The sequence below is a fragment of the Oryctolagus cuniculus genome, chromosome 19 (genome assembly GCF_964237555.1).
Source record: "Oryctolagus cuniculus chromosome 19, mOryCun1.1, whole genome shotgun sequence".
NCBI lineage: Eukaryota > Metazoa > Chordata > Mammalia > Lagomorpha > Leporidae > Oryctolagus > Oryctolagus cuniculus.
The window spans coordinates 17,237,214-17,263,978 of NC_091450.1; the positions used below are offsets into that span (position 1 = coordinate 17,237,214).

The 26,765-nt window shown below is 45.2% G+C and overlaps 1 protein-coding gene across 9 annotated transcripts in view; it reads right to left on the reverse strand.

Moving 5' to 3' along the window:
• VWA3A (von Willebrand factor A domain containing 3A) overlaps window positions 1-26,765 on the reverse strand; it is a 66,334-nt gene that overhangs the window by 38,105 nt on the left and 1,464 nt on the right. The window contains exons 2-10 of one of the 9 annotated variants that reach the window (XM_070064610.1): window positions 26,110-26,217; window positions 20,651-20,808; window positions 18,884-19,014; window positions 12,978-13,065; window positions 12,538-12,661; window positions 7,553-7,677; window positions 7,383-7,460; window positions 5,666-5,720; window positions 993-1,091 (exon numbers count right to left, since the gene is read on the reverse strand). In XM_070064610.1, coding sequence (XP_069920711.1) covers window positions 993-1,091; window positions 5,666-5,720; window positions 7,383-7,460; window positions 7,553-7,677; window positions 12,538-12,661; window positions 12,978-13,039 — 543 coding nt within the window. In that variant the 5' untranslated portion in view covers window positions 13,040-13,065; window positions 18,884-19,014; window positions 20,651-20,808; window positions 26,110-26,217. Of the gene's footprint in view, window positions 1-992; window positions 1,092-5,665; window positions 5,721-7,382; window positions 7,461-7,552; window positions 7,678-8,629; window positions 8,843-12,537; window positions 12,663-12,977; window positions 13,066-18,883; window positions 19,015-19,519; window positions 20,543-20,650; window positions 26,218-26,765 lie in introns of those variants that run through there. The other 8 variants (XM_070064609.1, XM_070064616.1, XM_070064615.1 and 5 more) reach the window with 8 other exon arrangements.

Genomic DNA, 26,765 nt, shown 5'->3' on the forward strand with positions numbered 1-26,765 from the left:
TGCTAAGGCTGGACCCCTGGCATTTAACTACCCTGGCACCACAGGGAGAAGACAGAGGTCGGGGCAGCGGTTTCTCTCCAAGGCATGTGAGCTGGGGGTGGAACAGTGGGCACGATATCAGCCAGTTCAAGGTCCCTGAGCTGCCACTGGGGAGTATCCAGCAGGAAGCACAACCCCTCCCCCTTCTTCCTGGCCAGCTAGAAATTTCACCTGTATGCTACTGACACCAACTTTGGCCTGGTTAATAGGAGACCAGCCCACCTTGGCCCCGAGGACTTGTCATGAAAGGGTGCCCCCTGCCCCACCATCCATTGAGACCAGGAATAGGGTACGAGTCTGGACGACTGGCCTGTATGGAGCCTTATAGAGGCTCTGGCAGACCTTTATAGGAATAGCTACTGGGGCTATCTGAGCTCCCCATCCCAAACTCTACGATTCCCATAATAAAGCAGCCACTCCACATCACTCATAGAGACGCAGGCTACTCTCTATGCTAGACTGTGCACAGAGCACTTCACTTGCACAAATGCCTTTCATTCTCACAGCAACCTTATTGCTATTATACCCGTTTTACAGAAGGGTATAACTGAGGCACAGGGAGATTAAGTCCCACAGTGCAGACGTGGTGGAGGTGGCGAGGACCTGTCTCCAGAGTTCTTAGTTTCCATTATGGATGTGCCAAGGAAGCCAGAGGAGGCCAGAAACCCTGTGCTCTGCTCGGTGGAGCCAGCCTCCAACCAAGTGCTGTCTTCACATCCTCTTTGCAGGGAGGCCAGGCCTGGTTGAATACTAGAGGTTTACACTGCAACTCTGCAGTTGGGATTCACGGAACTCATTTCTTTAACACAGGTGCTAATTACAGGGGCACTGTTCTTTATGAAAACACCCTATTTTGCATTTGCTATCAACAAACCCAGTTAGCAAGCTGGTGTTGGGGGAGGGTGGGAGTGGTATGGTGATTCCAAATACTTCTCTGTGCCAGAGAAACTCACCACGAGGTCACTCTGGAACTGCTCTCTCTGAGGGCCACTGCCGACTGCCGATGTGTCAATGAGGATGCCTACTTTGGCCCCTTTGATGAGGCCGAATGCCTAAAACCAAAGAGGGCAATTTGCAAACAACCAGAGTGGCTTTGTGCTCCTGCAAGGCTGGGCACCAAGCAGCTTGGCACGGTGCAGAGGTGCAAGTACTCCCTTCAACCCAACGTGCTGAATTCAACTCTGGGCATTGCCTGATCCCATACTGTGGGAGCCTAATTTTAAATGCTTTTTTTTTAATATTTATTGTCCACATTTATAAAGTAATTTACACATTCATTACAGAAAACCTGGAGGTTACAGAAAAGCACCCTTTGTTTGCAAGATACCTAATGATATTTGCTTGTCTTATTTTATTTTTCTATATTCCTATTTATTTCTAGCCTGCTTTACCAATCAAAGGCAGATGTATTGAGCCTATCAGCTGTAGTGACATTTCTGTGAGTTTCTAATTGTGTTCTTTTAAAAAAAATTATTTACTTATTTGAAAGGCAGAGTGAGCGAGAGAGAGAGAGGTCTCCCATCCACTGGTTCACTCCCCAGATGGCCTCAATGTCAAGAGCTGGGCCAATCCAAAGCCAGGAGCCAGGAGCTTCCTCCAGGTCTCCCACGCGGTGCAGGGGCCCAAGGACTTGTGCCATCTTCTACCATTTTCCCAGGCCACAGCAGAGAGCTGGACTGGAAGTGGAGCAGCCGGGACCTGAATTGGTGCCCATATGGGATGCCGGCACTACAGGCAGCAGCTTTACCTGCTGCGCCACAGCGCCAGCCCCTCTAATTGTGTTTTTGTTTTGGTTTGTTTTTTATTTGACAGGTAGAGTTATAGACAGTGAGAGAGAGAGAGAGAGAGAGAGAGAGAGAGAGAGAGAGAGGTCTTCCTTCCATTGGTTCACTCCCCAAATGGCCACCATGGCTGGAGCTGTGCCCATCCGAAGCCAGGAGCCAGGTGCTTCTTCTTGGTCTCCCACATGGGTGCAAGAGCCCAAGCACTTGGGCCATCCTCCACTGCCCTCCTGGGCCACCAGCAGAGAGCTGGACTGGAAAAGGAGCAACTGAGATTAGAACCCGGCACCCATATGGGATGCCGGTGCCACAGGCAGAGGATTAACCAAGTGAGCCATGGTGCCAGCCCCTCTAATTGTGTTTTTAATACCTACTACTAGATACCTGTCAGTGCTGTTTGATTCTGTCCCTAAGTGTTCATCTTGTTACAGCTCCACTGGGAATCGGAACTTTCGTTCATGTGAAATTGAAGGCTGGCTAGGGGCAGGAGGTTCCACTGGATGCTTTTTGCCTTAAATTCTACTACTTAATGGGATCTTAATTTTCCTGTTCAATTCACTCTTCTGCTCTCAGAGATGAGTGTTTTACATCTCCCATATCTCCAACATTTCCTTTATGCACTCTCTCAGCAAATGATTTTTGCCTCCAGTTTTACTGAGAAAACAGAAATAATCCAAAGAAGTAATTTAAAAAAATTTTTCATCTGCAGAATCAAGCAACCTACCTGGTTACAATGCATCTGAGGCCAACATCTATGCTCTGAGGCCAGTACTTTGATTTGTGTTACTGGATCTTCTCTTGTCAAATAGGGACTTTACCACTGCCCTCATCCCTTCTATTGGAACATCAGTTACTCCTTACGTATCACACAGTCTCCATCACCATACCGATAGGCTACACCATTGCCCATCTTGAAAAAGAAAAGCTCCTATCCTTCTCACCTACCGTCTGCTTCTGTCTCGGTTGTCCATGGTCCATCTGTGCAGCTGGAGGGGTCCTTTGGAAACTTGTCACATCACATCACTCCTCTGCTTAAACCCCGTCTTCTGGCATCAAACCCAGACTCTGCAAGACCCTTTCTAGTCTGAACCTGCCCACCTCACCTCATCACCTCCACTGTCCATACTGCTCACGTTAGCCTGCCATGCTGGCCTGCCTGCTGCTTCGAAGGTGCCAACCTCGTTTCTGTCTCAGGACCTTTGCATTGGCTATTTCCTCTTTCTAGAACATTCTCCTCTAGATCCCAGCCTAGCTCATTTCCCTGCTTCATTTAGCTGTGTTTTCCAATGTTTCTTCCTCAGAAGGAGTTTTCTCGACCATTTTGGTAGCCCTCCTTCTATTTCTTCTACTCTCTCACCCTGTTTTATTTTTCTTTAGAGCACTATCACTCACTGACCTTGTACAGTCATCCCTTGGTACCCACAAGAGATTTATTTCAGATTCCAAAATCCCACCAGATACCAAGATCCACCGATATCCCTTATAACAATGGCACAGTATGGGACTGGCACCTGTAGCACCAGCATCCCATATGGGTGCCAGTTCAAGTCCCAGCTGTTCCACTTCCCATCTAGCTCCCTACTGATGGCCTAGGAAAGCAGTAGAGGATGGCCGAAGTGCTTGGGCCCTGCATGCATGTGGGAGACCTGGAAGAAGCTCCTGGCTCCTGGCTTTGCATCAGCCAGCTCCGGTGATTGCAGCCATTTGGGGAGTGAACCAGCAGATGGAAGACCTCCCTCTCTCTCTCTCACCTTCTCTCTCTCTTTCTGTAACTCTTGCACAGCATTTGCAAATAACCTATGTATATCCTCCCATGCACTTCAAACCATCTCTAGGTTACTTCTAATACCTAGTACAATGTAAATGCTATGTAAATGGTTGCTGTATTGTATCGTTCAAGGAACAGTGACAAGAAAAAAGGCTGTATGTACAGATACAATTTTTTTTTTCAAACATTTCTGACCCATGGTCAGTTGGATTTGAGGATATAGAACCAATGCATGATGCCGAGGGCCAGTGTAAATTATTTGTTAATTTATTCATTGTCCCTCCTCACTGGACTGTCAGTTCCACAGAGGCAGGACCTCTTCATTGTTCATGTTTGTACCCTCAATCCTAGAACAGAGCCAGCTAAGAAGTAAGCACCTAATAAACAGTTGTTGAATTCATGACCCAAATGAAAAGGTTTCCCAGGACATTGCCAGTCCCTGGGGGCCAGAAGAAGTTAAAATTTAGAGCCAGTGCTATTCCTCTTACAATCTAAAAAAAGCTGCTCATGGAGCTTTATGGCTTTTGAAATTGAAAACATGCGTTCCCTTAAACCGAGCCATTGAAATTCTAGGAATTTATCCTATGGAAGTAATTGGACAAGTATGAAGATGGAACTGGAGCCCAGTGATACCAGATATTCTCGGCTTTCAAGAGAAGTCTGAAAGCAGACATAAAAGCAAAATATCAGGACTTTAAAACCTGGGCAACTAATCAAAAATTACTTCAAACTACAGGGCCAAGGAAAGCACAGCTATGGGCCAGAGCTGGTCTGCATGCCGCTAGCATACAAACTCTGCTTTTGGGGGCCGGCATTGTAGTATAGCGGGTAAAGCTGGTGCCTGCGCTGCTGGCATTTCAGTATGGGCGCTGGTTTGAGTCCCAGCTGCTTCATTTCTTATCCAGCTCTTTGCTATGGCCTGGGGAAGCAGTGGAAAGCGGCCCAAGTGCTTGGGCCCCTGAACCCACATGGGAGATCTGGAAGAATCTCCTGGCTCCTGACCTCAGATGGGCTGTGCTCCAGCCATTGCGGCCATTTGGCTAGTGAACCAGTAGGTGGAAGATCTCTCTTTCTGTCTCTCCCTCTCTCCCTCTCTGTAACTCTGTCTTTTAAATAAATAAATAGGGGGCTGGTGCTGTGGCACAGTGGGTAAAGACACCATCTACAGTGCTGGCATCCCATATGGGTGCCAGTTCTGGTCCTGGCTACTGTACTTCCAATCCAGCTCCCTGCTAATGCACCTGGGAAAGCAGTGGAAGATGGCCCAAGTGTTGGGGCCCCTGCACCCATGTAGAAGACACGGAATAAGCTACAAGTTCCTGGCTTCAGCCTGGTCCAACCCTGGCCATTGTGGCCATCTGGGGAGTGAGCCAGCAGATGGAAGCCCTCTCTCTGTTTCTGTCTCTCTTTCTCAAACTCCACCTTTCAAATATATAAATAAATTTTTAATAAATAGATATTCAAAAACAAAACAAAACTAACCCTGCTTTTGTCCTTTACAGATTAGAGACATATCCATTATATCCTTTGGCTTTCCATGTGCAACTAACTGCCTGTCTCCCTTTTTCAGTCCATGAAGTTTGGGGTTGCTTCCCCAGACTCCTCCCACTTACCTCCCCCCTCTATTTTCCCAGGAGTGAGCACTAGTTCCAGGCCTACTCAGTTAATATATTTCGTCCCCTTGGTTATGGTGATTGGTTTGAATTAGTCTGATGAGGGCCAGTCCCAGGACCTGGGAGGGTGGATAGGGAACAGGAAGTGATGTCCCTTTTGACTAAAGTCATCTAGGTGGTGACTGCAAACTTTGAGCTGCTGCTGAGCACCTCCCAAGCCCAGGGACAGCCATTCCAAGAACGAAACCAACTCAGGGGAAGGCAGAGCCCAGAGACAAAGAGATGACACCATTTGAGCACTGGGATGCAACCATGTTTGAGTTTTTCATAAAGGTAGTTTAAGTAATTTCTGTTTCAGCTTAAGACAATTTAAGATGGAGCTCTAGCACCTGCAACAGAAAGAGTTCCGACACATACAGATGGACTCAGTGAAAGGGAGCGAAGAACCAATCTGTATCTATTACCTTATTGCTGCTTTCTGTGAGCCACTGAAGCCTCTGTTGATAGAGTTCAATGGTTCTGTGAAAACACCAGAGAAAACATCACACGAGGCCAGCTTCTTCGCTGAGCAAGTTACTATCACGGAAGGAAGGTGTGGATTGCATTTTTTCCCCCAGTGGGTCTAAGGCAATGTGTAATGAAGAAAAAACTAAAGGCATCAGCTTTGCCAGGACACCAGGTAAAATACTAAAGGGAATGTGAAAAGGATGGAGTGTGTAGACACTGCTCTGTTAGGGATGCAACACACACTGTAAATGACTACAGTTTGTTGTGACAAGGTGTGGAGGATGAACATGGCACAAGAACACTCTGGTACTTGCTTAGGTCTGTGACTTCTCAGGTGAAACTCTTTCTAGTCTCCTAGAGACTGACTTAAAGGCATAACAGAGGCAGTTTGCTGTAGTTTCTCACAGGGCTGATTGACAAAAAGCTTCGTTTCTGAAAAGAAGCCTGGGGAACTTCTTGATCTTCCCTTATTGAGAAACATTCCGGGGCCAGCATGCAACAGGTGCTCACGGTAAGGACTCTGTCACTTCAGAGTGAGTGACTTGTCCTTGCAGAGGCCACGTGGGATTTGAGGGCCCAGAGAGGAGCAGGGAAGGCCGTCAGAGTGAAATCACGGGCAGTGGGTGGTTAAAAGGGATGCCCGAGTGTGAATAGAGCTGAGAGGAGGAGCTTCATCAAGAGACACACTTGTGTTGAGATGCAGTTCTGCCTCTACTAGCTCTGTGACCTCGGACGGCTGGGGTAAGCTGGGAGCCCCAGTGTCATCATCTCCAACATGAAGATAATGACAAGACCTTATTTAACTCAGTTTGCCAAAAGTCAATTTACTGAAAGTCAGTTCTCTGAAAATCAATTTGCTCAATATCAATTAGCTAAATAGACTTGAACATTCCTTAAAATGCTGAATTCACAGTTAAAAGTAATCCAACAAAACATTGCAGAATTCCTTAAAACCTATTTAACCTTCCAACCCAATAAAAATTACAGAATTTATACTTAAAATGTTTTGATAAATTTGGCAAATTGGTCATTCTGTAAATGGTCATTAGCTATTGACTTCTGGCTAACTAGCTTGAAAATAATATAAGAATAATATAAGGTTTTTGGTTGTAACAAATAAGAGGCATGCAGCCCTTACCAGAATTTCTGACACACTGATAAATGTTAGCTATTAATTAGTATCATCACCTTTGAAGGAACCTCAGGCAAATAGTAATTATGGATCAGAGATGGCCACAACAGAGATGTAATCTGCAGGACTGCCCTGCCTAGTGATTATTAAGCGATACATTTGTGTGTACATGTTTATGAATTTGCTTCTTTACGTGTTATAAAAATCTGGCTTAGGAGTGGGAATGCACACATATTTTGATATATATTTGGAAAGCTATGAACCAAACCAATGTGACACTGAAAGTCGTCACCCGTACCCAGGAAGCTGGAGTCAGGAGGTAGAATCAGGCCCGCCGCGTGAGATGATGTGGGATGTGGACATCTTGAACGCTAGCCTTCAGACGTATTGTTTAAGAAAATGTGAGGGTGGGGCTGGAAGTGGGACCAGTCCTGCTGAAGACCCTACAGACGTTGCTGCTTGAACAAAGTTACTTTCAGACTGCTGAAATGAGGCCATTCTTGAGCTCTGGGTTTTAGGAAGTTACTGAGAAACCTACTTACTCAGAAAGCTTTGATTCAAAATGGCAGACGGTCTGGGTGGGGAAGCGTATTTTCTGCATGACGTTGCTGCCTTCCTCCCTGAAGAAGCAAATCCTTATGAGACAGCCGCACGGACCCGGGCCTGAGTATATCACTCTGCTGTCGGGTGAGGGGCAATGGCTTCAACTTACAGCACAGCTGTGCCCTGCTTTACCAGATCAGCCAAGGTGAGTTTCTCAAACTCTAAACTGTGACTCGAGAGCCAATCTTCGGAGTCCTCAGAAGTGGAAGACTGGTTCTTACTCTCCTGTAGCCTCTGCAAGACAGAAGCCAGAGTCAAACAGGGAACTGTGGAAAGAGGACAAGGATACTTTGGTTCACTTCACACGGATGCCCAGGAGTTGCCAACACTGACTGATCCCACCTTAAAATAGTCAACCAGTTGTCCTCGCTGCGGGCGTGAGTGAGTATGGAGGCCTGTGGGCCAGTTGCCCTGGAAAGACCATTCGTTCCCCATCTCTCACCTCATCTGCAATACGCAGCTAGAAAAGTCAAAGGCCACTCACCATATCTACCCCGGTAGCCAATGGCCAGGTGATGTGATAACAGACCCACAACTGTGCAGAGACTGGCCCAGGATTTGGTCAGTAATTGTGAGCCAGCTTCCCTATTTTTTTGGTCCCTACTTCTAACTCAGGACCAACTGGAGAAAGCTAAATACTTCTCCAATCACCTAAGCCACACTGCTTCTGATGAGCCTGCCTCCAGCCTCCTCGTAAGCCTCCTCTAATACTTGAGGACTTCTCTCTTTCGGTGTTAAAGCTTTCCCACTCCCCTGCCTGCCTCTGAGTTTCGGCTAAACATAAGTGATGGAGACTGACACCTTTCCTATAGCAAGTTCTGAATAAACTGCCTCTGTTGTCCTCCTTAGGTGGTCTTTGTTTACTTGCTGGGTCCTTTCCAGTGCCTGAGCTGTGCCCCTTATCAGTCTAAGGGATCTCCAACAAACACTTGCTGACTAACTGAGAGAAGAGGGAATGGGTTTATTTGGTCCATTGTGGAGGTCAGAGCTTGGAACAGTGGGTGGGTGTTTTAGAGGAAGAATTTGCCAGCCATCACAGGAGTCTGGGACTAGACAGGTGCCCATATGGGATGCCGGTGCCGCAGGTGGAGGATTAACCTACTGCGCATGGCACCGGCCCCATGGAGTCTGGTCATGAATGGACTGCACCCCCTTGCTAGTATCTAGGGCCATCAGTGCCACATACATAGTGCTAAGCTCAGGATGTAGGTGGTGGCCTTGTGGTGGAGCTGAAGTTGTGCGTGACAAACATTCAACACTGGAGAAGTTTTCTGAAAGCCAGAAGGTGGGGAGTCCTGATTTGAGGCTCTGAATGTGCTAGAGGCTGGCATTTCTTTCTTCTTCCAATGGGCATTTCTGAGCCCTTATTATGAGCCAGGCACTGTCCCTGGTGATAGAGCTGTAATGTGAACAAAGAGAAATAGTCTTGCTTTCTCAGAACTTGCACTCTCGTGTGAGGAGATGAACAGTAAACAAGAAATAAAATCCACGTACAGAGCAATTTCAGAAGGGAATGGCTCTAGCAAGAAAATAGAGCAGAGACATGTGATAGAAAATGATTTGGTTGGAAAAAGGGGGGCAAGTTTTGATGGGCTGAGTATCAGAGAAGGCCTTTCTGAGCTGAGTGAGTCCTGAAGATTAAGCAGGAGCCAGCTCTGTGCTAGTGAGGAGTGCACATTCCAGCCAGACATGGATGCCGGCAGGGGTTGGAGTGTCTGAGGACAGAAAGGTGGCCACTGGCATTGGACAGTAGTGAATATGGGGTAGCGTGACAAGAGAAGAGGCTGGCAAGGTATACAAAGCCTGGGTCCAACACAGATTCTACAAGAGCTTCCAGTGCAATCACTGTCATTTATGTGGAGTGGATGAGTCTCAAATGTTGCTGGCCTTGGTCATGACTCACTTTGGATATGGATTGGCAGACATCTTAAGGGAAGATCATCTCAGTCCCGCCATGAAAGACACCCTCACCCTACGGCATCTGATGACTGCGGAATGGGCCTAGGCACCTGCTGGGACCCCAGTTTGGATCCTAAGATGTCTCCAGGACAGCTGCTGGAACCCTAAGTGGGTTGGCTCTTCTTGGGCTTCTGTATGCCGGAGCTTTCACTGAAGTAGGTGAGGTGGCGGACAAGAAGTTGAAAATTGTCTGCTGTAGGGGCCGGTGCTATGGTGTAACAGGTTAATCATCCACCTGTGGTGCCAGCACCCCACATGAGTACCGGTTCATGTCCCAGCTGCTCCACTTCCCATACAGCTCCCTGCTGTTGGCCTGGGAAAGCAGTAGAGGATGGCCCAAGTGCTTGGGCCCCTGCACTCACATGGGAGACCCAGAAGAAGCTCCTGGCTCCTGGCTTCCGATCGGCTCAGCTCTGGCCGTTGCTGCCATTTGGGGAGTGAACCAGCAGATTGAGGATCTCTCTCTCTCTCTCTCTCTCTCTCTCTCTTTCTTTTCCTCTCTCTGTCTGTAACTAGCCTCTCACATAAATAAACAAATCTTAAAAAAAAAAAAAAAAGGAAAGAAAATTATCTGCTGTAGCTGATTGGGGTACCTTGGAGAGAAAAAGAGGAGAAGGAGAGGGAAGTGCGTCACACTGGGGTTCCCTGTTTACCAGCTTTGTCACAGGGTTGCCTCTCTTGTTCTTGATCTGTGAAGGGCACAGAACATAACCTTGAATGTTTCTGCATATACAGTTCTCAGCAACCGTCTTTATTTCTCTCTCAGGTGTGGTCATAAATAGGTCACCATAAAACAAAGATAACGAAAAAGAAATGCTGTTACTATGTTCCAGCTGAGAATATAGCAAGCCTTAAGTGCTGTGCCTGAGGCTCTTCCCCTTTCTGTTTCAAAAGGAAATTAGCAAGTGTTAAGGAGGTGCAAAAAACACACTCATAATTACAGCAAACATGTGAATAGCACTTCTTATATGTCAAGCAGTTTCCATATAGTAACTCAATTAATTCTACTAAGTAGGGGCTAGCGCCGTGGCTCACTTGGTTAATCCTCCACCTGCGGCGCCAGTATCCCATATGGGTGCCGGGTTCTAATCCCTGTTGCTCCTCTTCCTGTTCAGCTCTCTGCTGTGGCCCGGGAAGGCAGTGGAGGATGGCCCAAGTGCTTGGGCCCTGCACCCACGTGGGAGACCAGGAGGAAGCACCTGGCTCCTGGCTTCGGATTGCTGCAGCGCCGGCCTTAGCAGCCATTTCGGGAGTGAACCAACAGAAGGAAGACCTTTCTCTCTGTCTCCCTCTCACTGTCTATCAAATAAATAAAAAATAAAATTCTATTAAGTAGCTCCTGTCATAACCCCATTTTGCTGAAAGGAAACTGACACTCAAGGATTTTAAGTAATTTGCTCAAAGCCACACAGCTAATGGTGAAGCTGGGACTCAAAGGCAGCTGTAAACCCCAAGCCATGCTAGTAACCAGGACAATATGTTGCCCCTCTAAACTAGCACCCGGATGGTACTGTTTCCATGACTGATCAAGAGAGGGCTGACTGAAGGTAACTTCCTCACTATGTGGTTCTGGGTTACAGGATGTCCTGGCTTTGAACAGCTCAGCCTAAAACTATAGTGCCTGTCCCATACTTAGGGAAACACTGCTGTGCATCCTATGAACACTAGATGTCACTCTTCTCACCCTTCAGGACTCAGTCAACACCCTGGTTGGTAACACTGAGCACCATACATTTAGAATTTACCATCTCTCCATCTTTCTTGCATTTGCACAATCTATCATGTTTTAGCACATGGACTTTGTATTTTAAATAATATTTTTAATTATATTTTTAAGAATTTATTTGAAATTTAGAGTTACAGAGAGAGGGAGATGGACACACACACACACAGAATTCTATCTGCTAGTTCTCTCGCCAGATGGCCACATCAGCCAGGGCTGGGCCAAGCTGAAGCCAGGAGCCAGGAGCCAGGAGCTTCTTCCAGATCTCCCACACAGCTGGCAGGGGCCCAAGCACATGGACCATCTTCTGCTGCTTTTCCCAGGCATATTTGCAGGGAGCTGGATTGGAAGTGGAGCAGCTGGGACTCGAACAGGCTCCCATATGGGATGCTGGCCCTACAGGCTAAGCAGCGATGCCAGCCCCAAGGACTCTGTATTATTAATAGTTCAATATGTACTCTTAAACACATTAGAGATTTGACTGCAGGGGCTGCTGATTATATGCTAAAGTGGTAGGCAGAGTGGATAGTGAGAGAGAGAGACAGAGAGAAAGGTCTTCCTTTTGCTGTTGGTTCACCCTCCAATGGCCGCCACAGCTGGCACGCTGCGGCCGGAGCACCGCGCTGATCCAAAGGCAGGAGCCAGGTGCTTCTCCTGGTCTCCCATGGGGTGCAGGGCCCAAGGACTTGGGCCATCCTCCACTGCCTTTCCGGGCCACAGCAGAGAGCTGGCCTGGAAGAGGGGCAACTGGGACAGAATCCGGCGCCCCGACCAGGACTAGAACCCGGTGTGCCGGCGCCGCAGGCGGAGGATTAGCCTAGTGAGCCGCGGCACCGGCCTGCCTTTCATTTCAATGGTGTCATATTTGAACTCCAGTGCAGTTTAGCAGATGGCTATGGGCTAGCCTTGCACCTGACAACTGCTTCCAAGGCCGAATGAATTCTGAGTTGTAAACAATCTACTCACTCTCTTGGGAAGAACGCTCATGTGCACATTGAGAGTCAGCCTACAATCAGTCTGGTTATCCTGGAGGCTAACTCCCTTGCCCTAACTCTCTTGTTCCAGCAACACTTCCTGAAATAGGTTTCTAGATCTAGATTTTAGGGAATCTTAAAAGAATAACAATCTCAGGAAGGGGGATTTTAGAATCAAATGGCTCAGGTTTCAGACTTCGATAACATGATTAAAGTCTTCATGTGCTCCACAATATTTAATATTGTGACCAAGAAGGTTATACGAATTCTATAAAGAGTATAGAGATTTTTCAATCATTTCTAAAGGGATTTAGAAGTGAATTCTAATTCATCCTTTTCAGTTCTGAGGTCTCAAAAAAAGTAAAATACCCAGAGTTTGACACAGTCCCTGACTGATTTGGAAGTGCTGCTACTCCGTGAGAGTGCTGTGGTTTTTACCAGTAGGTCCTGTGTCTGGTTAACATGTGTAACCAGTAGTCCATCGTCTGGATTTTGGCCAAGTCCATTCATTGTCTCCTGGTTCAACTGCTTCTTTGGATCTTTGTCAGTGTTCCTCCTCATGCTACAAAACAAAGTGACTTGATCAATGCCCCAGCCCTCAACACTGACTTCACACTACCAAAGTCCTCTTTCCTCTCCCCTAGTCCCCAGAAGGATTCCAGAAATGCTTTTATTTCTGTGTGGTGATGGGAAGCATTCCTGTAGAGTCCTGATAAAATATGGACTCCACATTCATGAGACATTTCCGTACACCGACCTGGTGGTTAGGTGACCAAAGTCCTCTAAGGTATCGCAATGACCACTTACCCAGTCCCACTTACAGCAGGAGCAAAATGGTGTCGCCATTTTATTTTGAAAAATCAGAGGATCGTGCTTACCAATCATTCTCCAGAAAGTTATTTTCTTGACCATGGAAGACATGACTAGATTGTGTAGCCATTGTAAAAACACTCAACGCTTATCTTCCTAGGGTGGAAAAGAAAACACCAGAAAAGAGGGTAAGTGCAGCATGTAGACAATAAGCACTTCACAGGTCATCACTGTCCAGATCAGCTCCACTGTAATTAATTAATTTAATAAGTGTTTATTAAACACCTACTGGGTTATCAGGCATTCTGCTTTGGCGCTGAGATACAGTGATGAACAAGTGACCAGGCTTTCTCAACTTTGCCACTTTTGACCCAATAATTCTTTGCTGTGAGGACTATCCTGGGCATTGTAGAATGTTTACCAGCATCCCTGGTCTCTACTTACTAATGCCAGGAGGAGCCTCCCTATCAGTGACAAATGAGGATGTCTCCAGACATTGTCAAATGTCTGCTGGGGGCAAAAGCATCCCCACTGAGACAGATATTGTCCTTGTCCTCACGGAGCTATCATTTAAGAGGGAAAGACTAATACTAAAACATTAAATAAAGTAGTCACCCCTCAGTATCAGAGGGGGATTGGCTTGAAGACTCTACCCTCCCCCAACAGCAAAAAACAAAATCTGCAGGTGCTCAAATCCCTTCTATAAAATGGCATAGTATTTGCCCATGCACAGTTGTTATACTAAGTTGTTTAGAGGATACTGACAAGGAAAAAAGTCTATGTATGTTCCATAAGACATAATTTGTGTATTTCCCATCCATAGTTTGTTGAATCCATGGATTCGAAATCCAAGGATATTGAGGGCTGACTGTAATCACAAATTGGAGAAGAAATTATGAAGGAAGGAATCAGGATGATATTATAATCAAGAAAGGGATCCACTCTGCATAGGTAAGGAGGTCAGGGTAAGTGTCATTTGGACTCAGACCTTGAAGGATAAAAATGAAGTAGCCACATTAAGATTATGGTGAAGGGGCTGGCATTGTGGCACAGTGAGTTAAGCTGCTGTTTTAGATGCCTGAATGCCACACTGGAGGGTAGATTCAAGTCCTGGCTCCTCCACTTCCTATCCAGCTCCCTGCTGACGTGCCTGGGAAAGCAGCAGACAATGGCTCAAGTATGTGAGTTCTTGCCACCCACATGGGAGACTCGAATAGAGCACCTGGCTCCCAACTTCAGCTTGTCCCGACCCTTACTCTTGCAAACACTGTGGAGTGAACAACCAGATAGAAGATCCTCTCGCTCCCTCTCTCTGCCTTACAAATAATAAATAAATAATTGTTTTAAATTAAAAAAAAAGAATATGGTGAAGGTTTGACTAGGCAGAGGGGACAATGAGTGTCAAGACTCTGAAGTGAGGGGCTGGCATTATGGCATAGTGGGTAAAGCGTCCATCTGTGATGCTTGCATCCCATATAGGTGCCAGTTCATGTCTGGGCTATTCGACTTCCAATCCAACTCCCTGCTAACGGCCTGGGAAAAGCAGTGAAAATGGCCCAAGCGTTTGGGCCCTGCCACCCATGTGGGAGTCCCAGATGAAGTTCCTGGCTCTTGGCTGCAGACCGGCCCAGCACTGGCCATTGCCACCATCTGGGGAGTGAACTAGTGGTTGGAAAGCTCTCTCTCATTCTATTTAACTCTGATTTTCAACATAAATAAATAAATCTAAAACAAACAGACAAACAACAACAAAACTCCTGAGGTGGGAAAGAACTTGTCTAATCCAAGGAATGGACAAGAAGACTGTTTGGCCAGGCCATAGGGATTTTAAGAAGCAGGGTGGGAAGAGTGACAAATTCGCAATGAGTTCTTTTCTCTGAGAACTATGCCTATACGGAAAGTCCTTCTACTAGTCACACCTTATTGAGTCAGTGCTGGACAACAATCTAGGACAGGTCAATCAGATTCTCTCCCTAAGGAATTTGGGATTAAGTGCAGGTGGTCACCATGCATATTCAGAAAAACACCATCTTCACAGCAAAATGGAATGAGTGGTCTCCCTGCCTCAGTTTCCATGGGAACATTCTCTCCTGGCTTGGTCTCCTCTGAGGGCACATCTTCCTGCACTGAACATTCTAAGTTGATGTTCCTTGAGGGTAAATCATGCTCACTATTCTCTCCTCACTTCCTCCCCTCTTCCCAGGCCATCTGTCCATCAATGACTTGCATACCAAGAATCCAGACCTCTCACTCTGACTCCAGGCCTGTGCATTAATAGACACTGGATATTTCCACTTGGAGAACTTCAAACTGAGCATCTCCAAGACTGAACTCATCCTATTCCCTACAAAACCTATCCTATTTCCATTGTTCTCTAGCTTAGGGAGAAAAACCACTTACTTGAATCAAAACCGAGGAGTTATTCTTGACTCTCATTCCCCATTTCCAATCCGTCACCTACCCTTGTTAATCTTACCTCTCTGTCTCTCCACTTACCTATCTTCACTGTCATTCCTCTAGTGCAGGCCACTGTCATGTCTGCCATAGACCACTGCAGCAGACCCTAACTGGCCTCCCTGCACCCATTTAGACACCCCTTTCAATCTGCCCTCCCTACTGAAGTCAAGCTTTTAAAAACACAAACCCAATGTTGTACTGCCAACCCCCTTCTTCTTCCTACTTAAAATTGTTTAAAGGCTTCCCTTTATTTATAAGATGAAGGCTAGGATCCCTATGGTGTCAACTGAGGCCCCACGTCATCTGGTCACTGCCCACCTACCCCTCTAGGTTTTTTGCTTCACCACAACCCTCTCCTGTGTCCCCTAAGAACCCTTCATTTTTAGCTCCTGGAATGCTACACACTTTCTTTAGCCCCAGGGCCTTTTCACATGCACCTGTCTTTGTTCCAGAACTTTCTTTGCTTTCTTCATACTACCCATACCGAATATTCCAGCTTCCCCTGGGAAACCTCCAGTATCCCATTCTATTTTAGGTTCTTTTATTTTAGACAGACTTCAAAGATTTATTTATTTTTAAGTCAGAGTTAGAGAGAAAGATGGGGAGAGACAGAGTGATCTTCCATTCACTGGTTCACTCCCCAAATGGCAGCAACAGCCAGGACTGGTGCAAGCCAAACCAGGAGCCAGGAGCTTCCTCCAGGTCTTCCATGTGGGTGCAGGGGTCCAAGCACTTGTGCCATCTTCTGCTGCTTTCCCAGGCATATTAGCAGGAAGCTAGATTGGAAGTAGAGTGGGGCCAGCGCTGCGGCATAGTGGGTAAAGCCGCTGCCTGCAGTGCCGGCATCCCATATGGGTGCCAATTCGAGTCCCAGCTGTTCCACTTCCAATCCAGCTCTCTGCTATGGCCTGGGAAAGCAGTAGAAGATGGCCCAAGTGCTTGGACCCCTGCGTCAGTGTGGGAGACCTGGAAGAAACTCTCAGCTCCTGGCTTCAGATCGGCACAGTTCTAGCTGTTGCGGCCATCTGGGGAGTAAACCAGTGGATGGAAGACCTCTCTCTCTCTCTCCCTTTCTCCCTCTCTCTCTCTCTCTGCCTCTGCCTCTCTGTAACTCTGCCTTTCAAATAAAATAAATCATTCTTAAAAAAAAAAAAAAAAAAAGAAGTGGAGCAACAGGGACTCAAATAGGTGCCTATATGGGATGCTGGCACTGCAGTCAGCAGCTTTACACACTATGCCACAGTATGGCTCCTTAGACAAGACTTTTAAAGAATGATGCTCCTTTTCTTTAGAGCACTTAATTTGGATATTTTTATTACTGTGATTTTTAAAAATTGGTGTGTCTCTCCCATTACACTGTAAGTTAGATGATAGCAAGGACTAGCAGCACTCAATAACACTCTGAGGAGGGGAGGTGAAGAAAAAGGGGGGGGGGGAAGCTACCTTGGTTCTTGGATTTCTAATTATTTGTCTAAGGCACTTGCGAGAACTGATTTCACTTTTAGCTGTTAGGTTTCACTAGATATTCCATTCCCAATAACTCCCTACCTTTTTGCGTAAGCTAGCTCATTTAGATTGTTATTGCTTGCAACCAAAACAAGCAAAAATCCTTGCTAAGATACAGCAAAAACAAAAACAAAAACAAACAAACAAAAAACCTCTGAATGAAACTGCAGCTTAAATGTTAATTTACTGTGTGCTCTTATGCAATCATTAAATTAAATAAGCTAATGCTTATTTATTATTATTATTCAGCAACTTGCTTTTCTCTTTTGGGTCTTTAATCTTTTATTCAGAGGATGCTTTGTTTTTTGGACGCACCAGATTAACATGGCAATGTCCAAAAAACAAACAAACAAAAAACTCTGGCTGCTTTACTTCAGTTAACTTGCCTGCAAGACTCCAATGGCACGGACGTTGAGACAGAAATGCCTCGTGAACACCAGACACGCTGAAGTGTTTCGGTTCCCTCTTTCCAGGAAGTGATTAACAGTTCTTAATGCATTCAGAGGCCTGCTTGTCTGGAGGGAGTGGGGGATGAACTGCATAAAAACTAATGAAACAATGTGGGGCACTGGCAAGAGCTCTGGATCTTTGGTTTCTTCCTCTGCAGAGTGGAATGGGGATCACAGCGACTGCCCTGCCCACTTCAACTCCATTGTTCAGAGGAGCAAATGAAACGGAGATTGTAAAAGGGCTTTGTAGAACACAAAGTGCTATAGAAATGCGGACTATTATAAAAAAAAAAAAAAAAGCATGGCATCTTCAAGCACATCAGCAAAGGACAGGAAAGCAATCATTCATCCCATGAACATTCATAGAGTGTCCACCAGAGACAGCAACAGGACGACAGGATGCAGCCCTTAGCCTCAGGCCTCTGCTCAAATGAACCCTGATGGCAGCAGTCTTCTTTGATTCCTTAAGTCAAATAGGAGCCCTCTCGCTCTGCTTTACCATTCACTATCTGGTATTCTACATATTTACTCATTTACTGTCTGCCCCTCTGACACACACACGGACGCACCAGAGGCTCCATGAGGGCAGGGACCTGGTCATGTTCCCTGCTAGAAACTTTCGGCATAAAACAGTGCCTAGATCATAGTAGCGGCTCTAAAAGCTTTTATTGAATATGTACTGAACACTCTGAGGGCAGGTCCAGAGTTTAGGCAATGAGGGACCACAGTACCATGGGGGAGTGACTGGAGGAGGGGACTAGAACATACAAACCGCTGGCCCACAGCTTATGGCATTTTGGTCAAAGGAAAAGAGGGACCTCTGATCATTGGGTAAAAGAAAACCTTCAGCTAACTTCCTGGATGATTAACAGCTGATTTAGGATTCTCCTAAATATTTATCCAGGACACAGCCATCCCCAGGGTATGTATTTTTAACTGCAAAATCACCTCTAGTCTTACCCCCATCCAATCATTCCAATCCATGCTCCCAGAATGACTTTTCCAATGTGCAGGGCTGTTTCTATGTCTACCTGTTCAGAACCCTATTGTGCTCCCCAGTGCAGTAGGGTAACGAGGTCGGGCCCTTCTTCACAAGGCTTATCACCCCTTCAGGATCCATTCCTTGCCAACCTCTCCACCTCACCCCGCAGCCTTTTCTGCTCCCTGCCAACTCCTACTTAGACACACCTACCTATTTCATAACCCACAGTTGCTTAAGTTGGTATTGCTTCCAGAACACTCTTTGTCCCTTTTGTCTGACAAGAAAACACAGGAAGTCCCTCCTAAACCCAGTTTACTGCCCCCAAATCCCCATGGAGGCAACTTTGCTTTTAGTGGAAGTCCTGTTGCTGTCCCCTTACTGTCTCACATGGAACTGTCATGGTCGGTCTACCTGCCCGGCTCCGTTACTTTCTCGGCTGCTGTCACATGCCCAGTACGATGCTTGACATGTATGGAGCAAATACTTTTGAGGTCAGGCTTCCTAAATCTCTGTCCATAGCTTAGCATCCGGGCTGCCCCTACCCTTTCTCTTCCCACCCATCAACCCTCTTGACACTCACCCTCACTTGCATTTCCTCATTTATTTCTTCGTCTTTGGGAGAAGGGCTTCAGCTTCCACAGGGCCCTGTTTCTCCTGGTTCCCACTTCTAGTTGCTCCAAGCTTCCAAGCAACTCAACAGAGGAGCTTGCCCTGAGAGGAAGTGTTAGCTGGTCTCCAAGGTAACAGACGGCACCAACTGCAGCTTGGAGCAGGGAAAGGGAAAACCTCGCTTACCCTGGGGAAGAAGTTACCACTTTGTTGTACATAACAAACTCTGCCAGGTCATTCTGCTTTTCTGCACCCTCACAAAAGCCTGGAAGCAGGATTTGGACCTCTTTTCTATTTTCAGAACCTCTGAGTCAACAGAGAACTGTGGTTTGGGCCAGCAGAGCCCTGGTGCCTGCTGCCTTCCCATGGCAGCAACTGAGGAAAGGAGACACCGGAGAATCTCCGATGGGTATGGAAGGTGGTAACCTTTTCCTCCTCATTCCCCGAGGGTTCCCCAGACACAGTCCCTGGGAGATGTCTGACAATCTCCACCCCCACCAGGTCCAGCCCCACCGGAGCCTGGCTAATACAGCAACAAGCTCAGCCACCTCTTGGCATCAGAAAAGATGATCTACTGCAGTCGGTGCTGGGTGCCCTTCACAATTACCTGGGTTGTTGCTAAAAAAATGTAAGGACATTCCCATCCAGGAGGCTGATTCAGAATTGTGGTCAGGTGTGGGAACAGGAATCTTTAACAGGTGATTTGCTCCAGGCAATTATGATGTAACTAGTCCTCTGGCCCACAGTTGGGTTCCTCCCAACCCCCTCTTTTATAGAGGTCAAGAGAGAGGTTTGTGAGCAGCTAAGGGATCTGCATTTAGTTATTCTTATCTAAGTCATTTCTCAAATTCATCTCCACATTCTGAACCTTTTTTTGGTTTTATAAATTAGAACATTTGCATCGAATGGTAAAGACCCCTTTCAGATACAGACCCAGCAGTGGTTCCCATAGGCCAGGTGAAAAACAATGAGCCCTCAAAACAAACTGCTTATTGACCACTGGGATAGTCACAGACTGAAAGCGCCATATGTAAACCCAGGAGGGAGGTTAAGTCTTAAGAGAACCTCAAGCAACCAGCAGCTTCTGTGTGAATAAGAGGTCAGAGCTATTGTGTCCCCATAGAAATTCTGGGTGGAAGGGCTTTGAGACACCATCTTTCAATAAAAAAAAAGATTTGAGAGAGACAAGGACAGAGGAAGAGAGATCTTCCATTTGCTGATTCACTCCCCAAATGCCTACAGTAGCTGGGGCTGGGCTAGGTCTACACCAGGAATCTGAAACAGTCCAGGTCTCCCACGTGTGTGGCAGGGATCCAAGTACTTGAGCCATTGTCGGTATGCACACTAGGGTGTGCATTAGCCAGAAGCTGGAAGCAAGCTGGGGGACTCCAATCCAGGCATTCAAGCAACCTAAGCAGTATCTTAACTGCTTATACCCAACACTCAGCCTAAGACACTCTTTTCTGAGTCACTGGAGCTCCAGGCAACTTTCTTGGCTCCCTGGAGACAAGGGTTTTCAACATTTTACAAGTAAGATCCAACACTCTTTTGCTACTGCTTTCTTCTACTTGGGCTTACAGATGGAGAAAGCAGAGCAACTCTTTCAGGTTGGATGACCAGTCAAAAAAAAAAAAAAAAAACAAAAAACCTATGGATACTGCTTTTCTTAACTCACTCCTGAGTATAGGCCATGATCAACCAACCCCATTAGGTATCAGAGCACACAGGAATTTCTTACCTGAAGATATTGAGACTGATCAGAATTGCCTCATCTCTTCTTATATTTAGGAGCTCTTACTTGGTCCCATTTCCCAGGAGAACGGTGGGATATCCTTTTTTACATATCAATTTGTGCTTTTTTCTTTCTTTCATTTCAAAGTAGGAGCAGGTGCTTTTCTTTGGGTTGAGAGGAAGCAACCTCAAGTTAATAGCTTTTTGTCTTTTGTAAAAGCCCTAAGCTAACTAAAAGATTAAAGTGACATGCCAAAGTAGGGGAGGTGAGGAATGTGTTTGATGTCAAGAGGAAAGTGAGGAATGTGTTTGATGTCAAGAGGAAAGTGCAAGTGTATGAAGAGTCTTTCAGTTAGTAACAGAAATCCAACTCAAATTGGCTTAAGGAAAAACAGAAGTTTATTTGCTCAAATAACAGAAAAGTCCAGGAATAGCTCTGATTTCTGGCATGGCTAGACACAATGGCTAAAATGTTAATAAAATTGTCTCCATTTCTCAGCTTTTTTTTCTGTGATGGTTTGATTCTTAGGTGAGCTCTTAATCTGACAAACCTGAACATCAGCAGCATCAAACTTTCCCCTTAATAATTAGCAACCCTTAAGGAAGAACACCTGTTTTCCTCAAATTCCAGCAAAGTTCCAGGCTTGGTTTGATCACATGCCATGCTTACTCCTGAATCAATCACGATGAATCTGATTGGCCAAGTGGCTTGTATCCAGTTCTGGAACCAGAAGGTTAAATTAGCCCATGAAACCATATGGCATGGAGGTAGGAAAAGAGCAGTTTTCCAAAAGAAAAAAAATCTTTTTTTTTTTTTTTTTAATCCAAAGAAGGGGACATAAGTGCTAGGCAAACATGCCTCTGAAGGAAGCCAAAGAGAAGGGGATATTTTCCCAAATAGACATCAAGAAGTCAGAGATCTGAAAATTAAAGGGAGCAGAGGCCTGCTCAGCACTTGCCAGAAGCGACACTGTGGTGAGATGGTAACACCCAGAGGAAACAGGTCCTTGATGCACCCAGGGAGAGTCCACAGGCATAGGAGTTCCCAGCCCTACAAAGTTTATCACGCTCCAAGGTGGGATGGGCATAGTGAAACTTCGGCAGCATTCTGGGACAACCGATGTCTCAGGAGTGATGGGAAGACAGCTGACAAACAACTGGAGGGCCCTTCCTGATTTCTGAGCTATGGATCACTGCACAACCTAATGGTACCCTAATAACCAATACATTTTCTAGCAACATGGCAGGAGGGATCTGCTTGATTTTTAAATGCCATGGGAGAGGGGTAGGGAGTAGTTTCTTTAGGGAGATCTCCCTGCAAACTCAAATCCTGCAAGGGCCCAGTAAAATCAATAGAGAAGGCCTGACAGTGAGAGGTGAATTGATGGAAGATTAAACACAAACTTAAGTAGTTTTTTCTTATTGTTACTTTCTGTTAACAAAGTAGGTATTATTCACAAGTTGTTTTTAAGTAGGGACTGCTTTTATGGTTATTTGCATTCCACATCCAGAAGAAGCAAACCATAGATTTAGCTGCTCATGTTTGAGCCAAGGAATCATGCAACTGGGACAAGCTATTTTTATTTCCTTTAGACTAGCCAAACTGACAATGTGGGACAGCAGGAGTCCTAGATCTCAAGTCAGGGAACCTAAGTTTGAAATCTAGATTCACCAGTTATTAGCTAGAGAACCCCACTGGGTAAGCTGTTCACCTTTTTGATCCTTAGCTTCCTGGTCTATAAAATACCACCTCTTACTTCATAGGAAGAGGATTCATTAAGACATATGGAAAAGCATGCAGCACACAAATTTAATATTTATTTCTCTAAACTTATTGAGTGTCACTATTCATTTAATCACAACACTTTTGAAAATTTGATTGTCTTAACAGAGTGGTTTATATGCCTCAATAATGATGTCAAGTTGTCATGATTATTTGAGAAATTTTTTAAGTTCATAGCAGCATCATTTGTAATAGCAAAAATCTGGAGACAAATGTACAATAAAATACGAAGAATACATCTATTTATATCTATATATATATGGGTACTTCAGAAAGTCTGTGGAAAGTAAAATTAAGAGGTAAGTTTGCTTTGGTGCAGAAACATTTTGAAATTCATACATATAAGGGGTCTTCAAAAATTCACGAAAAATGTGTATTGTGAATGTTCATGGATTTCAAAATGTTTTATTATCAAAAAATGTTAATTCCATTTAGAGTAGCTTTTTTAATTGTCCTTGTATTTTTACATGTGTGTATATATGTATGCATATATGTATATATATGTACCCCAAAATAAGGAAGCTCTGTATTTACTAACACAGAAAAATTGCTGTCAAAAATTATTAAAAAATAAAGAAATGTGGTGTGTATGTTTGTAACTATTATCTTGCTTTTGTTAAAGTGAACACTGAGGCCGGCACTGCGGCTCAATAGGCTAATCCTCCGCCTAGTGGCGCCGGCACACCGGGTTCTAGTCCCGGTTGGGGCGCCGGATTCTGTCCCGGTTGCCCCTCTTCCAGGCCAGCTCTCTGCTGTGGCCAGGGAGTGCAGTGGAGGATGGCCCAAGTGCTTGGGCCCTGCACCCCATGGGAGACCAGGAGAAGCACCTGGCTCCTGGCTTTAGATCAGCGCAGTGCGCCGGCCGCAGCGGCCATTGGAGGGTGAACCAACGGCAAAGGAAGACCTTTCTCTCTGTCTCTCTCTCTCACTGTCCACTCTGTCAAAAAAAAAAAAAAAAAAGAGTGAACACTGAGGGGCTGCCATGGTGCAGTAGGTTAACCCTCCACCTGTGGCGCTGGCATCCCATATGAGCACCAGTTCTAGTCCGGGCTGCTCCTCTTCCAATCCAGCTCTCTGCTATGGCGTGGGAAAGCAGAAGATGGCCCAACTGCTTGGGCCCCTGCACCCATGTGGAAGACTGGGAGGAAGCACCTGGCTCCTGTCTTAGGACTGGTGCAGCTCCGGCTGTTGCGGCCAACTGGGGAGTGAACCAACAGAAGGAAGACCTTTCTGTCTCTCCCTCTGTCTGTAAATCTACCTCTTAAAAAAAAAAAAAAGTGAACACTGAAATGTCTGTTGGAATACCCAATAAATTGTTAATTATCTGGAAATTATACTGTGGGGGGAGGGAACTTTTAATTTTTTGTATTCTTGCTTTTTAAAAAACTTTTACAGACATATATTATTTTAAAAAGGAAGTCCTTCTGTCCAGTTTAGAGTCATGATAACTTTCTCCTCCACAACAGACTTAGGACAAGAAAGCCACTGATGACTCTGAAAGCAAAAATGGGGTAACATATTAGAGTTGTGCAGGTGGGTAAGGGTGAGATTGCCTTTTGCTACTCACAAACTAAATTACCAGAATATGTAGAAGGTAATTAAGATTTCTTAGATCTGTGGATTTAGCAATTTATCAATGAATGAAGATTTTCTTTGGATCTTCACCTGTGTTTGCCTAAATCATAGAGAACAAAGGAATGTAAGAGAGCTCTTAAGGAAATATCTGAATTGTCTCAGACAATCTGAGTGCCAAAGACACAGTATTTATTTTACTGACTTGCTCTGACAGATAATTGAGATCACTTTAATAGTGACCAAATACATTGGCAATATTTACACAAGTGCCATAAAATGGCCAGTTGGGGACAATCACATCTTAAAATGAGTTCAAATGTTTGAGTCCCTTCCTTTTAGCAGAAATAATTAAAACCATCTTGGCAGAACCAAGTCTTTGCAAAACATACCGAATGTATGGCTTCAAGACAGCAGAGAACTCGCAAGCTTGACAAAGCCTACAGAGAGTTCTCTCTGGATAAACAGAGTGCTTGCATCATCCTGGTCCTCCCTGTATAAGCAATATTGGAGTGCTATGAATTCAGTAGTAAGGGTTCTTGAGTCCACCGGGAAATCCTAAGGAGGTCAATGAAACTCACATATTAAACTAATACTTAACAGGAAATTAGGCAAGCCTCTGTCTTTGGGAAGAATTTCATGGAAACAGTTCTGCCAAATAGGTGACCGGGGTTTTCAAATCTCCAGGAAATACAGTTTAATAACTTCCTTTTATCACATAGCTCCAGATTTAATTTTTAGAATTCAATTCAATGTGTAAAATACAGTGCTAGGTCTCAAGGAATTTGAGAAAGCCATATCCCTTGCCTTTCAGAGTTTATAATGTAGTTATAGAGAAATGTTTAGTAATAATAATAGCAGTGACTAACATCTGAATGCTTAATATGTGCCAGATTCTTTACCTTACTTAAATCAACAATAAACCTGTAAGACAGGCCCCATTCTACAGATGAAAAAACCAAGGTTCAGGGAGCTGGAACTGTAGAATTGAGATGTGAATCCAGGCAGTCTATTTCCTTTTAGTAAGTTCTGTTAGAGAGACAGAAACAAAAGAATCACAAAGTACAAAAGATGAGATACATTTCAAATGTGGGGCAGGATTAAGGAAAAACCGCAGGAGGAGGTGGTATCAACACAGCCACGAGCTGTAGTGAGATACTGGGCAATGGGCTGGTTGGCAGTAAAAGGGGAAGAGACAGCAGTAGGAAATTAAGACTGGAGAGAGTTTGAAGCCAGATCAGGAAGTTTTCAATGCCAACTTAAAGGATTTTGGACTTCATCCTATGGACAGTGGGGATGAAAGAACTGTAAAATAGAAAATTGTATTTTTTTTTAATTTGACAGAGTTATAGACAGTGAGAGGGACCGAGAGAAAGGTCTTCCTTCCATTGGTTCACTCCCCAAATGGCCACTATGGCTGGCGCTGCACCGATCTGAAGCCAGGAGCCATTTGCTTCCTCCTGGTCTCCCATGCGGGTGCAGGGACATAAGCACTTGGGCCATCCTCCACTGCCTTCCTGGGTCACAGCAGAGAGCTGGACTGGAAGAGGAGCAACCGGGACTAGAACCTGGCGCCCATATGGGATGTCAGCGCCGCAGGCGGAGGATTAACCAAGTGAGCCTCGGTGCTGGCCCCATATGCTTTCTTTTACAGTGACTATTTTGGCAGAATTTGGATGGACTAAAGTGGATGGATATCAGTTAAAGGAAGACAGGTGCACATGGTTACAGGATATGGACACCTCTCCTAGGTCCAAGGCTCTTTTTTCAATGAAATTCTTTGCTGTGCTGAGGGCTCAGCTGAGACCTAGCTGTGTGACTTTGGCAAAGTCACTGTGCCTTTCAGAGGCCTCAATTCCTTTATCTGGAAAATGGACACATACTTTTACAAAATTCCATCTACCTCTAAAATTTTTTGAGGGACATGAAAAAATCTTCTTGAAATTTCATCTTAGGTGGTCTTAGCCTGTGACTGGAATTGGGGCTGATGTGTGAAAACCAGTGTGCTTGAAATTATCATCTTACACTATTTTATTCTCCTGAGAAAAGCACTAAACTCTAAAAAACAATGTAACATTATGCTATCTTTAATATAATTTATAAATAACTACCTTAATTTTGTTGCTGGGTAACTGTGACCCAGAAAAGTTGACTATGCATAAAAGAAATCCATACTCTTCCAATCTTTGTGCTTTTCCTGTAATCATTTCAAATAATGGCTAGAACAGAGTAGATGGAAGGCCATTAAAACAAGGTATTTTTGAACTCACGTTACTGTTTTTAAAGTCATCTGTTCTCTTTTCTGAAGGTATTACCAAAGAGAGAAAGTGTTCTACCTACCCTTACAAGCTCAAAAGACGTCTACTATTATAATATCAACCAACCTACTCATCAATGCTTACAGATAGGAACCCTTCAAATACCTCTATTCTGTGTTATAAATTGGGACAAGATTGGATGTGTGAATAAAGGGTCACTAATCTGGTCTTAGCTCAGTTAACAGCACCTAAACTCCCATGTCCTGGGGGACCCGTCTCAGGCAAACCAGGATGGGTGAGCACACTGAGAAGACACCCTTACTTCCCAGCACCCAGGCGTATTTAACTCTTACCATTTCCTCATCCCTCAATTCCCCATGAGGCTCCTGGGTAGGCCACAGGAAGAAAGAGCATCAAAGGGGAAATACTTTACTATCAGGCTAATCTTGATACCTCCAGAGAGGTATGATAAAGCTGTGATACAGCACATGGATAAGTCTAAAACCTGA